The 14122-nt window shown below is 55.0% G+C and overlaps 1 protein-coding gene across 9 annotated transcripts in view; it reads left to right on the forward strand.

The window, feature by feature from the left end:
- Window positions 1-330: 330 nt before the first annotated feature.
- Window positions 331-14122, forward strand: part of PGS1 (phosphatidylglycerophosphate synthase 1) — a 36296-nt gene continuing 22504 nt past the window's right edge. The window contains exons 1-5 of one of the 9 annotated variants that reach the window (XM_034640377.1): window positions 571-1535; window positions 9943-10132; window positions 10281-10348; window positions 10509-10617; window positions 12561-12638. In XM_034640377.1, the coding sequence (XP_034496268.1) occupies window positions 10609-10617; window positions 12561-12638 (87 nt within the window). In that variant the 5' untranslated portion in view covers window positions 571-1535; window positions 9943-10132; window positions 10281-10348; window positions 10509-10608. Of the gene's footprint in view, window positions 495-568; window positions 1536-6036; window positions 9053-9537; window positions 9667-9942; window positions 10133-10280; window positions 10349-10369; window positions 10618-12560; window positions 12639-14122 lie in introns of those variants that run through there. The other 8 variants (XM_034640376.1, XM_034640372.1, XM_034640379.1 and 5 more) reach the window with 8 other exon arrangements.

Genomic DNA, 14122 nt, shown 5'->3' on the forward strand with positions numbered 1-14122 from the left:
CCCCCAGGATCCTGCAAAGTCTTCCTTTCGAAGATCGCCTACAGGGGGTGTTCCCGGCTCCACGGACGCGCGGCCCTCGGCTCGCAGGACCTTACGCTCCGGGGCCGACCCCGCGCACCTGCCTGCGAGTTTCGGTGCTGGGCGTGACCCGGTGGGCGCGAGCCCAGGACGCTCAGGAGCGCAAGCAGGGGGCCGCGGAGCGGGGGGCGGTGAGGGACCGGGAGAGAAGGAGCTCAGCCCGCTGCGCCTGCGCCCCGCGCGCCGCTCGCACACCTGTGCCTGCCCCGCCCCCTCCCCGTGTCCGCGAGTGCAGCTGTCAATAAAGTTCTTGCGCGCCGGAAGCGGAAGCGCCGAGTCTCCATGGCGGCGGCGGCGGCGGGGCCGGTGCTCTGGAGGCGGCTGCTGGGCCTGCTGCCTGGCCGCCCCGGGTGGGCCGCGCTCCTGGGGCGCCTGTCCGACCGCCTGGGCAGGAACCGGGACCGCCGGCGCAGGAGGTGAGAGACGGCCGGGAAGGCCGGAGTGGGGGCGCGGCCGCAGCCCTGCCTCCCGCGCCGGGTGTGAGCTCACGCGGGGCGGGGGGGGGGAGGCGAGCGCGGGCTCCCCGGGGCCCCGGGCGGCGGGCGTTGGAGGGTCTGGTCGCCGGAGACGCCGCTTGCGTTCCGACGCGGGCCTTTCCTTACGCGGTCCTGGCTGCTGGGTGGCTCGGCCGGGCTCGCTGTGCCCGGCCGGGATCGTGTGCGTGCAGCGCTTCGCACATCCTGCCCGAGAGGGCTGTGAAGCAATCCCGAGTCAGGGACTCTCAGGCCAGGGAAGAGGAACCACTCGGAACCCCCTTCACACTTTTCAAAGGGCCCGTGTTCTGGAAAAGTACTGAAGTGAGTTATGTAAGTGGTGGAGGAGGCTTTGAAGCAGTTTGTTCAGGCAGTGGTCTTTCTAAAGTCAACATTTGCCAAGAACATGCTAAGAGGCCTGTTGTTATTGCTGATGTTACAGGAAAAAAAAAAAGATTTCTTGTGTGCAAATGGTTTTCTTATCAGAGACTCAAGCCTTACACTTGACCCTTTAAAAGAAAAAAAAAACAACCTATCTTAGACGTGCATCTTTTAGAAGAGTTTGTATTATCTTAGATTTTATCTGTGCTACTTGGGTGAGGTGGGACCTCTTGGCTTTCATGCACAGATCTGTGGTCCGGTGGTGGGTGCTGTCTCTACTTATGGGAAGGAACTTGCTTCATACTGGGTTATGGTGGATGATTTTCAGCAAAAATTCGACTTTGGTTCAGGGTAACTTTTAGGTGATAGCATCAGTATGGAGCCCTTCAGAAGCTTGCTGATCAGAATGGCTTTAAGTTTCACATCAGCGAAACCCCGTGGGGGCGGGGCCGGGGAAGAGGTGGCCTCTGCATTTTCTGTAGTTGGTGTTTAGCCAAGACCTGGCCATTGCAGTGGGTGGTGAAATCAGATGAGTTCTACGTCTTGGCATCAAACCACTGGGAAATTTGGTTTAAGATTTCAAGAAATGTTCTCTCCTCAAAGGTGAGGTGTTCAGGCAATTTTGTCATTTCCCTGTACGTGTTTAAACCATACGAAAAACACTTGTTAATTATTTAACATTGGAATTGACTACTGAGGGATGTTGGGGCAATCTCTACAAATTCTTTTGAAAAACATTTCTCTTGAGTGTCTTTTTCCGGTGGTGGTGGGGGGAGAGGAGCAGTGTGGCAGTGGGAGTAGTCTAAACTGATTTCCCAAAGTCCTTTTTGTAAATGGATGCGGTAGGTGTGGCACCATGTCTTTTTTTTTTTTTAAAGATTTTATTTATTTATTTGACAGAGACAGCCAGTGAGAGAGGGAACACAAGCAGGGGGAGTGGGAGAGGAAGAAGCAGGCTCCCAGCGGAAGAGCCCGACATGGGGCTCGATCCCAGAACCCCCGGACCATGCCCCGAGCCAAAGGCAGACGCTTAACGACTGAGCCACCCAGGCGCCCTGGCACCATATGTCTTTTTGGTGAAGCTGAGAGGGAGAGCTGTATCTCTGGGTCAACAATTAAACCAGAAACTCACTTAAAGAAATACAAGTTTCGTGTTTTATTTATTTATTTATTTTTAATTTAAATTCAGTTAGCCAGCGTATAGTACATCATTAGTTTTTGATGTAGTGTTCATTGATTAGTTGCACATAACACCCAGTGCTTATGATATTATGTGTCCTCCTTAATGCCCATCACCCAGTTACCCCATCCCCCCACCCACCAAGTTTTTGTGTTTTAAAGAAATGTGTGTGTGTGCCTGGGTGGCTCAGTCAAACATCTGCCTTCGGCTCAGGTCATGATCCCAGGGTCCTGAGATTGAGGCCCATATCTGGCTCCATGCTTAGCGGGGAGTCTGCTTCTCCTTCTACCCTTCCCTCCCCTGCTCGTGCTCTTGCTCTCAAAAATAAATAAAATCTTAAAAAAAAAATTTGTGTTTTATAATCCTTAGAATGTTTTGCTAGGACTGAAGATAAGTGCTTTGACCAGTGTTGTTACAACACTGTGGCTTTCTGACCTTTTTTTTTTTTTTTTTTTCCCTCTTGCCTTACTTGGTTTACAGATTTTCCCGACTCTGTGGCCTTGGTGTTTGGGGTTTCTCTGGTGTATATGGCCACTCATCCTGTATTGGCTGCTGACTTTCGTTTCTCCCCCTTTAGTTGTACCTCACAACTCCTCATTCCCCGAATGGTGTGGTTTCTTGTAACTCTGATCATTGATTCATTGATAATAGTTCTGTGTAGTCATGAGCTGAGACTTTGTCAGATTTTAGCTTGCCAGTCTGACTCACCTGTTAGGCGCCTGATGAACCCTCGTGGCTAACAAGAGGGGTGGAGGGAGGGTTCTTTCATTGCAGTGGCTTCCTTGTTAGTTACAGAGACAGCCACAGTGACAGAGAATGCTACTTAAAATTACTTTCAATTAGTGATCTGGAAATACTGTTGTGTTTTCTCTTGATCAGGCATCTGACTCATTATCACTGTGGACTGCTGGGCTCATTCATGTATTCAGCATGCGTGTGTAGAGCACTGCTGTGCTAGGTACCAAGGAAGCGAAGATAAAGACCTAGCCCTGTCTCCAAGGTGCTCAGACCCATAAGCTGACAGTAATAGTAGGGTGAGGTGGAAGGTCATGGCAGCACCTGAGAGGCACAGCAGGAGGTCACAGAAGGCTTCCTGGTGGGGGTGATCTCAGAGCTGTGTTTTGGAGTGTAGGAGCAGGCTCGGTAAGGAAGGGGGAGCTGGTGTTCAGGGAAGGGTGGTGAGTGGTGTGGGCTGATGATTGTAGCGGCCAAGGTGGAAGGCAGTTCTGAGGTGCCCCAGGTTCCCAAGTCATTTCCAGGAGCCGACTGGGGGTCCTGAGTAGGGATGGGAGGAGGCAGAGGGAGGAGCCAGGAGCAAGCTTGTCCTCTGGGCGGAGACCCCGGGGGATTGCTTGTATAGTTTCCTTTGATGGTGGCCTAGGCCTGAGGTGGTATGGAGTGGAAGCGATTAGAGTCAGCTCTGGTGCGGAAGGTGTAGGGGGTCGTGGGGGACTGCGTGGTTGGAGTCACGCATCACCAAAACGGGATAAGAGAGGACTGGGCTTGGAGGGCGATGGTAAAGTGAATTTGGGCATGTTAACTAGCATCTAGATGCGTCCGAGTAGAGGTGTCAGTGTGCAGCCGACTGACAGATCTGGAGCTCGGGAGGGGGAGACGGCATCTCGAGGTGGTGTGTAGGAGTCCGCAGACTCCAGGAATTGACTCACTGTTTGGAGTAGATGGGACTGAGTGGGAAATGTGCCCGGTGGGCAGAAGTTCCTGATCTTGAGCTTGCCTGCCGTAGAAGGAAGTATTTTCTTTGTGGCCTCTTTCTCTAAAAACCCCAAACAGACGATTTTTAGCTGGAGCTGTACGTGCAGAAAGGCCTTTATTATTGAAACTCAAGTCCCGGGGTGCTTGGGTGGCTCAGTTGTTAAGCGTCTGCCTTCAGCTCAGGGCGTGATCCTGGCATTCTGGGATCGAGCTCCACATCAGGCTCCTCCTCTATGAGCCTGCTTCTCCCTCTCCCACTCCCCCTGCTTGTGTTCCCTCTCTCGCTGGCTGTCTCTCTCTCTCTCTCTGTCAAATAAATAAATAAAAACTAAAAAAAAAAAAACAAACAAAAACTCAAGTCCTGTTTTCTCTTCAGGGTGTGTGTGAGAGTAAGTGAGTTGAGTGTGAGAGGCGGTGAGGGGGCTTCTAACTTCCCTGAGTTGTGAGAGGTAGACAGACAACCAGAAGACTGTTCTTTCAGTTAGATGTCTGATGTCATCGTGGCAGGTCAGCATACTCCATCCGTTTCAGCTTGTTAGTAGTTTCCACTCTGAGGGACCGCCAGATTTCCAGAAATTACTTCTTCTTTGAACTTAGTGATGCTTCTTACTTGCTAGCGTTTAGTAGAGCTGCTCTTGGCTTACAGTAGTAGAATGGGTGGGAGGGGGATATTTAGAATTAAAGCATAGTTTCCCCAAATAATTCAAATTTGGTTTTACAGGGGATTGGAATAAGATTTACAACGGATGGATTTTTAAATTGTAGCTTTATTTTTTAAGATTTTATTTATTTAGTTGACAGAGGATGAGTAGGGGGAGGGGCAGAGGCAGAGGGAAAAATAGGCTCCCCGTTTAGCGGGGAGCCTGATGTGGACTCGATCCCAGGACCCTGGGATCATGACCTGAGCCCAAGGCAGATGCTTAACCGACTGAGCCACCCAGGCGCCCCAAATTTTAGCTTTATTGAATTCATATTAACAGAAATCCCCTGAACACATTGCAGCTGGTGATGAATCAGGCTGGGTCAGTCGGTTGTGTGCTCCTAGAGAAATAGCAGCTAGCCTGGGATTGAAGTGTTCTGATAGATAATCCACTTATAAACATGTGATCTGATTCATGTAAACGAGTTCTTTTCAAGGCTGCTGGGAAGTCCGGCTGGTCAGAGCCTTTGGATTAGTTCAGTTCTCGTCAGGCACTTTGCTTTGCCTGCTGCTTTGGCCCCCCGAGGTGTATTATGGGTTATGTTAGCTTCCTGGCCCCTGGATGTGATTGACTTCCTTTTGGGCAAGTCAAGAGGACAGTCATCTGGTCAGCATGTAGTCAGATGCTGGCAGCCTGGCCTCCCATGCAGGACTTCTTGTGGGAGTTCAGCAGGCCGTTGGTCTTTTGTAACCTACGGGAATTGACACTCAACTTCCCTTTCTTGGACTTGGGTGTTGCGTTAGTCAGGAAGGGCCGCCTGCTGCCGGGGACGCAGGAAGTACGGTGCCTTCGCGTAGTTGAGCTCTTCTCAGGAAGTGCTGTGACTGTTGCTCTTTTCTCCTCAGCTCACTTTCTGACGTTTAAATGTGCATGACTGGGGGGAGGGTGGGTTTTTCTTAAAAAGTAGTTTCTGAAAATATTGCAGTCCACAGAACTTAGTTTCTTTTAAGAACTTCTTTTTTCATCATTTTGTACGGATTTGGGTGGGACCCAAGCCACAGAGCTTGTACCACAAATCTTATCTTATGGTTCCGGAAAAACTCATGGATTCAGAGCATGACAGAGCCCATCGTGGGGGCCACTCAGTTAATGCCCTGAGTACAGTCCAGGACAGAGAGTAGAGCCCCTGTACTGTCTGTTGAGGATTTGTGCTTCGTGTGGGAAGACATTCCTCCCGCATCACTGTGTTCTTTGTTCAGAGCCCAAGGTGCCCCCTTTTGGAAAGACCCTAAGAGGTTGGCCAGCTTACTTTTTTTTCCCCACTGGTGGTGGGCGACACTCTGCAGCCCCTGGGGATCAGACTTGTGTCCTCTGAGGTGGAGAGGCCTTGGAGGGAACGTGTAAAGGGAAAGTGTAGACCTGGGTGTCATTCTCTAGTATTTGCCATTCTATTTCTTCCTCCTCCTCCCCCTGCCCCCCTCCTCCTCCTCTTCTCCTCCTTCTTTTTTTTTTTTAAAGAGGGCGGGTGGGGGTGGGCAGAAAAAGAGGGAGAGAGAATCTTAAGCAGGCTCCACACCCAGAATGTAGCCTGACGTGGGGCTTGATCTCACCAACCTGAGATTGTGACCTGAGATGAAATCAAGAGCCAGATGCTTAACTGAGCCACCCAGGCGCCCCTGCCTTTCTTTATTGGCATCTCGCCGCTGGCCACGGAGCTTGGTTGGACCTCCAGGCACATTGTTGCTCATCCAGACAAAGGAAAAAATGCAAGGTGTGCCAGTATTTTTCCATGGAGCACACGCAGCTTCAAGATATTTGGTGAAATGGAAAACTCCTATCTCCCCACAAAAAGGAGAAATACCTTCTCTTTCCCCTGACGCTCCCTGTGTCAATCGCTGTGTTGGGTTGTGTCTCAGTGGCTGTTCTGCTCTGTTTCCAAGTGGCTGATTATTCTGAACTCAAGTCCTACTGCCTTCCCAAACCTGGCAGGTGGGGTGGGCTGCCCTGTCCCACCTAGGCTTCTGCTGTCTTCACTTAGTGGCTCCCCCCGCCCCCCCGCCCCCGGCCAGGGGTCAGGGACAAGAGCATCCTTGGTCGAGGCGGTTTAGATGTGGATTTGTCTTAGAGATGTGGGAGGACGCTTCCCTGCCCCGCGTGCCTCCCTGACTTCATGCTCCCTGTGCCCTCCCAGAGTCGCCCCGGAAGCCTGCCCCCACCCCGCCCGCACGGTCTCTCCCTGGGTGGAGGAAGGGTCCCAGGTCAGGGGTCTTCAGCACTTAGACCCAGCCTGCTCCACAGTGCAGGGACCTTGCAGATTCCACGGGAAGCCTTAAGTCCCGTGGCTGAACCTGTACCTGGAGTCAGGTGTCCCGGGGGTGGCCGGAGCCTGCCCTTCACAGAGCCCCCGCTTCATTTCACCATTTCACCTGTCGGCTGGGACCGGTTTGCAGTGCTTGCTGTCGTTGCCTCTGCCACTGGCTTGCCTGAGCATCCCTAGGCGCTTGCCCTAGCCCTATTTTCCAAACTTACGTGATATTCTGGAGTCGGCAGAAGCTATTACCTGGTCCCCTGCCCCCCCACCACTTCCTCTTCTCTGTAACTAGAAATGGGAGCTGGATGGTCCTAGAAAGATGATTCACGGGAGTCGAGGTCTAGATGTGGAAATTGTGTGTGTGCGTGCAGGTTTAGTTCTCTGAATGGTGTGTGTGACATGGCTCTGCTTTTTTGGTGAAGTAACCACAGCTGCTCAGATCTCTCGGGGCTTCGGTTCCTGACCTGGGACGTGTGGTTTCTTAGTAAGCCTCCCTGGGGTCAGGGGACTTGGCTGCGCAGGTGGTCGCCCCTGGAGGCTGGGGTGACTGTGAGGTGGGGTTGCTGCTAGCACCGGGAGCCACCTTTTCTGGGAAGATTCCCAGGAGTTAGGCTGCGGAAAGCGGGAACTAACCCCCCATGGGCTTCTGGCTGAGGTGAAGGAAAACAGTGAGCCCCTAAGCAGACTTGGGCCTGCCTGCTTCTGCCCCGGCTGAGGCACTCCAGTGAGATTTTGAGTGTCACCCGTCCAGGTGTGGTCTCCCCTGACCCATGCCGTCACTGGGGGCACCTTCATGAAACGCTCGGCTCCTTCTCAGGGCGCCTTCCTCTTCGGGTGTCTAGAAGTGCCGTGCCGCTCGAGGGTTGGGTCTCCCCCTCCACAACTCCCTGCACCTAATTGGCTTTCAGCTCCTTCTCCTCTCTAGCAAAAATAAACCTGTCAGTACACAGATTAAACAGGAAGCCAACATAGAAAAGCCCTCAACAGCTCTTGGACCGAGGCCCTGGTGGAGCATTCCCAGGGAGAGCTGCCTGGCAGGGACGAGGCCTGCCCACGGTAGCCTGGGGCCCTGAGCTCGGCGCGCCTGAGCCTGCCTGGTGCCTCTCCAGGGCAGGATGGGGCTGACAGTGGGCCCTGGGTGCATGAGCCCTCTGGCCTGGCTGGGGACACCCTCCTGGGCTTTCCCACTGATGGTGGTGCTCTCCAGCGCCGGCGGCTTAACGTTTGCTCAGCCCCCTCCTTGCCTGGAGCAGCCCCTCTGCACGGCCTGCCTGGCCGCGCCAGGGACGGTGTCCTCAGGCCTCCCCAGCCGCTCAGCACCACCGGCTCCCCTTCCCGATCACTGGAAGACATGTGCTGCGCATTTCACCCTTTAGTTCATGGTGGCATTTTCCTCTTGGCGTCGTTCTTGGATGGTTTCAGCTGTGTAAGCCTGTGAGGCCGCCACGTGTGTGGGGGGCTGGGCTGCTCTTTGCTTGTGCCCCCCACAGGATGGAACAACGCTGACACGAGGCCTGGGATCATGGCCCGAGCTGGCACTTGCCCTTTCTGGGTCGCCGTGTGCTGAGGATGTCTCTGCAGCTTCCTTTTGGAGCCGATCAGAATCTCCTGGCCCAGCGGAAGGATGCGTGGATTGACAGCGCGGTGCAGGGGGGGCGTTAGCGGTCACCCTGGTTCTTTTTCATACGGGCTGAGAGAGGCTAAGTGCCGTGAGGCTGGGAGATCCGTTGGTGTGGCGCTGCTGTGGGGTTTTCCACCTCAGACCATGTTTAATTAATGAATATTAGACTTTAGGCCCCCTCTGGGGATTCAAATTGATAGAGTGTTGTGCAGACTTTCCCATTGTCTCGTGGTTTTCCATTGGACTGAAGGATCTTTCCCTCTCCTCCTGAAAGTTAGCTTGGAGCACAACAGGAATAAGGCCTCCAGTTTGGGAAATCGAGGCAGCAGTCCCTAGTTTACGCATCTAAGCCTTTCCTTTGTGAGCTGCAGCTCATCCCCTGGAAGCCAGAGAACCTCAGCAAGCTGGTCACCCCCTGTCTGAGACCGAGAAAGCGTAGCCGCTCTCCTCACTCTGCACCTTGGGGCACCAGGCCAGCCCCTAACTTCCCAGGATCTGGAGAGCCTCTACCATCCAGCGGTTGACTAAAGTTTTCTTGGCAGTGAGTCGGCTGGGACAGACCAGTGGGCTTTCTGGGAAGCACAGCTGTGGGCCATCTGGCGTCTGTGTAGGGACGTTTGCGGGCCCTGGGAAGATTCAGCGCTTTATCATGAGGCAAGTGAATGAAGTCATCTTCCTGGAATCTGTGACCCTTCAGGCCTTGGGGTGTGCAAGCGCCCTTTCCTCAGAGCCCCCCCTCGGAGCTGCAGTAGAAGGGCACACACCGTAGAGGATTTTCCTGCTGCTGTTGCTGGAGTTGAGAGTAGGGCCGGGCTCGTGCGGGGCCCTGCATGTGTTGCCCCTCCCCGTCCCCACGAGGCGGGCCGCAGACGTGTGGTTCCACGGGCAGGACCTCGGTTGCTGCTGTCTCTGCCTCAGTGGAGTGGAGCCGGCCGGTGGGGGCGGGGGTGCAGCTTTACATGGCGTGAGCCCCCAGGCCGACGTGGCCAGGGCTGAAGGGGCAATTCTTGCCACCACCGAGATGGCCCCCTCCCCCAGGCTCTTCCTGCTCCAGCTCTTCTCTCCACAGCCGAGTATTCAAGAGAAAACTTAGGTTTTCTGGGTCCTTCCCTAAATAAAAGCTTCATTTATCTCCACAGCCCTGCAGCTGGGGGCCTGGGTTGCAGCGGTCACCCTCCTCCCAGACTCACCCTGGCTCCGGGTAGCCATCAGCGGCTCCTGCAGGCTGGCTTGGTGGGGCGCCCCGGTGTTGACCGTGCGTGGTTTCTGTGAGTTTACTTGTGGCTGCTCTAAATTTGGAGCTGTTTGGAGCCCACTGCAAGTTGGGGTTTATCATAGCCATTGGCACTTCTCAAGTTGCTCAACGAGTAGGGGCTGAAGGAAAAGCCCTTTTGCAGTTTGCTTGGGCTCACTTAAAATGGTCTAGAGAATCTGAAATTGGTTAAAAAAAAAAAATTCCTGCCCCCTACCCCCCCCCCAGTAGCTGAGAGGGACTTCAAGGAAGTGTTTGAGAAGTGTGACCCTTTGCGTGTCTCTCTAACCAGGTCACCATGGCTGCTGTTGGCTCCTCTGCTGTCCCCAGCTGTCCCTCAGGTCACCTCCCCTCCTTGCTGCCTGTGTCCGGAGGGTGTGCACAGGTTCCAGTGGATCCGAAACCTGGTCCCCGAGTTCGGGGTCTCCAGTTCCCACGTCAGGGTGCTTTCTTCCCCGGCAGAGTTTTTTGAGCTCATGAAGGTAAGTGGTGTCCATAGGAGAGAGGGGTGGACGCTTGAGTGGAGGCTTGGGGGCACGAGGATGGGTGAGTCCTGAGCAGAAGTGCCTTCTGTTCTGGAAGTTTCTGTTGGCTGCTCAGCTGCTTGCTGTGGGTTCTTCTCCCTGTTAGGTTTTCAGCCTCACAGATGCTTGAGTTGTGCCATCATCCGAGGCTCCCCCGCGTGGCTGATGTCTCAGGTAGGGTAGCTCAGAGCGTGTGGGCAGTGAAGGGCAGTCCTAGATTTTGACTCTTACGGACAGATGGATTCCGTCGGTTCCATCGGAAGGGAGGTTAGTGCGGGCGTGTGGGCGTCCTTGCTAACGGTGTCGGGGGCTAAAAGGAACCTTCTTCCTCTAGTCACGGCACGACAGACCCGTCCCCTGCAAACATCTCCAGAACACAGTGGTGTCATCTTGGTAGGCAGGGCGTCCGGGGAGTGAAGACTCAGCCGGGAGCCATGGGTGAGGTTGGTATGTAGGAAGCGGCTGGGAGTCTCTTGTTGGTGAAGAGGCTCTGTGGATCACTGGAAAATTGGGACACCTGGTTTTAGGCCTTACGATCCCTGTTCTTTCCTGTGACTTTGTCTAAAGTTTGTGCCTTCTCTGTCCTGGTAGAGATGCTAACCTTTGCATTTGAGGGGTTGAACTTTCAGTACTCAGGTGTTCGTGGCCCATCTAGTTACTCGAGGTGAAACTGCTAATTGGAATAAGTAATTCGAAACTGATTAGTTTTTATTAACATAAACCCTCTGGGTTCAAATTAGCAGTGATGTTAGAATTAAGGTATGATGAGGTCAGACAGGCAGAATGGTGGTAGGTAATAGGAAATACGTGTAGAGATTAATTTTTCTGCAGAGTGAACTGTACTTGATTTGAATACTTGTACGTTCTCCTTTTGCCCTGTTGTTCTGTAGTTCCACACTTACCTTTATTTCTGGCCGGCTCCTTCCAGAACGCATTCTGCGTGTGTGTGTGTGTGTGTGTGTGTGTGTGTGTCTGTCTGTCTGTCTGTCTGTCTGTGTACGTGCTCTCCGCCCTTCCCTGCACTCCTCATCTGTCCTGTGCATCTTTTTTGTGGAGAACTGATACTTAGCTGGTTTGCTCTTTGCTCCTATTTGGTTCTCTGTTTGGCTTGAAGAAACAGGTTTTGCAGAGGCGGTTCTTCGTGTTTTAGGTTCTTCGTGTTTTAGTCAGCTCTGGGTGAAGGACTGGCTGAGTCTCCGAGTGGCCGTCCCCTGGCTGCGCACCTGCCTGGGTGGGGCCGTGGAGGACAGGAAGGGCCCTGGGGCTTGGCGCAGCAGGCTGGGAGGAAGCCCTTCTCCCGTGCCCTTTGAATCGAGTCCTGGGCGGGCAGATTCCTACACAGGGATTGCGTGGAGCGGGATGTGTCTTTCCCGGGCCCACAGAATGGCCTTGTTCCAAGACGAGAGTGCAGCCTGCCGTCTGCCTGGCCGGTGAGCCCTCGTTCCAGCGCCTGAGCCGAGGTGCCTGTACCAGGGTCACTGTTCGCTCTGTGTCATCGCGTTCCCTTCAGGCCTCTGCTTCCCAACTAACCAAACAGAGGAGATGGCGAACTGGGGACATTCTGTTGTGCTTTCCTGGTCTGCAGGCTTTGTGCCAGTGTGTTCGTGTGTGCCTGTGGTCGGGGCGCCCCTCCTGTGCAGGCCGTGTGGGCTGTGGGTCGGAAAGCAGGCGTGTGCCCTGCTTCCTGCCTCCCTCCTTCTGCGAGGCTTGGCCCCCCTGCTCTCCTTCCAGAGTGTGACCTTGGCAATGTCGCCCATCTTTCTGCCCCCCCCACCCCCGGGGCAGGGTGTTTCGAGCTCTGGAGGGGGTCATCGGTGCCCACGCTGCAGCAGGTCTAGAGAGAGCACTCTGCCTATGCGGACTGAGGTGACACAGTCATCTTTGCCTGCTGGGCTGTTCTGTCCTTGGGCTTGGGGACCCGTCTGCGCTTCAGAGGAGACGCGTGCCCGCTCATTATGAAACCCAGCCACGCAGGGTCAGACGGGGGCAGAGTGGCACGTGCGTTGGCACCCACACTCCCCTCCGCTCTGCCCCTCAGGGACCGCTCTCTCGCGCCCTGCCCGTGCCCCACGGGACACCCCCCGCGGGCTGTGCACGGCTGTGGTTTGAGCCCGGGGCAGTGACTGCTTCACTCCCAGCAGGATGTGGCGGACGTTGTCTCAGGTCGCTGTCACACCTCCTTCACCCTTCCCATGGCTGCGTCCTGTCTCGTACAGTGAGGTCATGTCTTTCAGGGAGTAGTTCACGTTAGCATCGCGGGCCTTACTTGGGCAGTTTCCGGGAGCGTGGGGCTGGCTTCCGATATCAGGAGGTCGCGCTGAGCGTTCCGTGGGAGATCTCAGTGAGCTGTGGAAGCCGTGGCCGTGACCCGTGTCTCCTCTTTCAGGGCCAGATCAACGTGGCCAAGAGACGGGTGGTAATGGCGTCGCTCTACCTGGGGACCGGGCCTTTGGAGCAGGAGCTGGTAAGGTTTGAGGCGCCGGGGGGCTGGGGTCGAGCCGCGTGCCGGCCACGGCAGGAGGGCCACGGCAGGAGGGCCGCTGTGGGGCTGCTCGCCTGGCCCTGCGCGCCCTGCCCGGGTCCCCGAGGCCGCGACCCGCTGCCCGTGTTCGCGTGGCCCGCGGGTTAAGAATGGTTTTTGCATTTTCAAATGACTGGAAAAAAATCAAAAGGAAGAGAATGTTTGTGACCCAGAGAGAGCATGTGAAATTCGGATTTCTGTGTCCGTAAGTCCGCTTTGTCGTGGCGCAGCCGTGCTCGCTCACAAACGTAGGGGGTAGCTGCCCCTACCGCCGCGGTGGGACGGGTGTTGTGACGGAGCCCGTCCGCCCCCCAGGCCCAGCCCTTTGCAGGAGAGATTTTCTTTTTCCTTTTTTTTTTTTTTTTAAGATTTTATTTATTTATTTGACAGAGAGAGACAGCCAGCGAGAGAGGGAACACAAGCAGGGGGAGTGGGAGAGGAAGAAGCAGGCTCCTAGCAGAGGAGCCTGATGTGGGACTCGATCCCATAATGCCGGGATCACGCCCTGAGCCGAAGGCAGACGCTTAACGACTGCACCACCCAGGCGCCCCAGGAGAGACTTTCTGAGCCTGTCCTAGACAAGTGGACTGATGCAAGGTCGGGCTGGGGCCAGGTGCCGGTGCGTGACCCACCCGCCCCACCTAGACTGGGTGTCCCGCACTGGTGGCCTGCCGTGAGCGGGCGGGATGGGAGGGAGCGCACACGCCAGTTTGCTCAGGGGTCCCGCGCGCTCTGTGCCGCCGTCTGTAGGCGGCCTCCTCGTGAGTGTGCGACACCGTTCTCTTGTCTTGTCTCCTTGGGATGGCTTTCCACTCTGAGGCTGTGAAATGGGCCTGGTGGCCACAGTGTTTCCTCTGGGTTCCTCCTTGTCTGGAAACCCCCAGGTAGGAGCTGGGAAATACCGGGGCTGGGTACAGAGAATGGGGGGACGGTGGGTCAGCAGAAGCACTTCTGTGCTCCCCTCTCCCTCCCAGGCAGGGAGGTCTTCATCTGTCTTCAGGACATGCTTCTAGCTGCAAGCTCGGGAAGTCTGTTTGTTCTTCTGGGAGAAGAATGTCATGTCCATGGAGAGTGGCCAGTGGGCAGGTTGTGTCTTGGATTCATTGGTTCAGCAAATATTTGCCGAGTGCTGTCCGTGTGTAGGCACTGTTTGCTGTGTGTCTGTGGGGATTGTCTGTTGAAACGTGCGAGAGCTGGTGTCTTAGAGAGCCTTTCCAAGAGCAGCAAGGTCCAGACTGCTTGGGCAACGTATCTCTGACCCACAGACCCTCTCTTCTTGAGAAGCCTGGCTGGACGAGGGTGCCAGTGGCACCTTCTGGTTACTGTTAGTGGTCTCCGAAGAAGAAGTCTCATGGTGTTGACTCTTGAGCTCTTGAGTGCATGTGTGTTCCAAGAGGATGTGGTGGGGGTGGGGGCGTGTTACCTGG

Source organism: Ailuropoda melanoleuca, chromosome 13 (genome assembly GCF_002007445.2).
Source record: "Ailuropoda melanoleuca isolate Jingjing chromosome 13, ASM200744v2, whole genome shotgun sequence".
Taxonomy (NCBI): domain Eukaryota; kingdom Metazoa; phylum Chordata; class Mammalia; order Carnivora; family Ursidae; genus Ailuropoda; species Ailuropoda melanoleuca.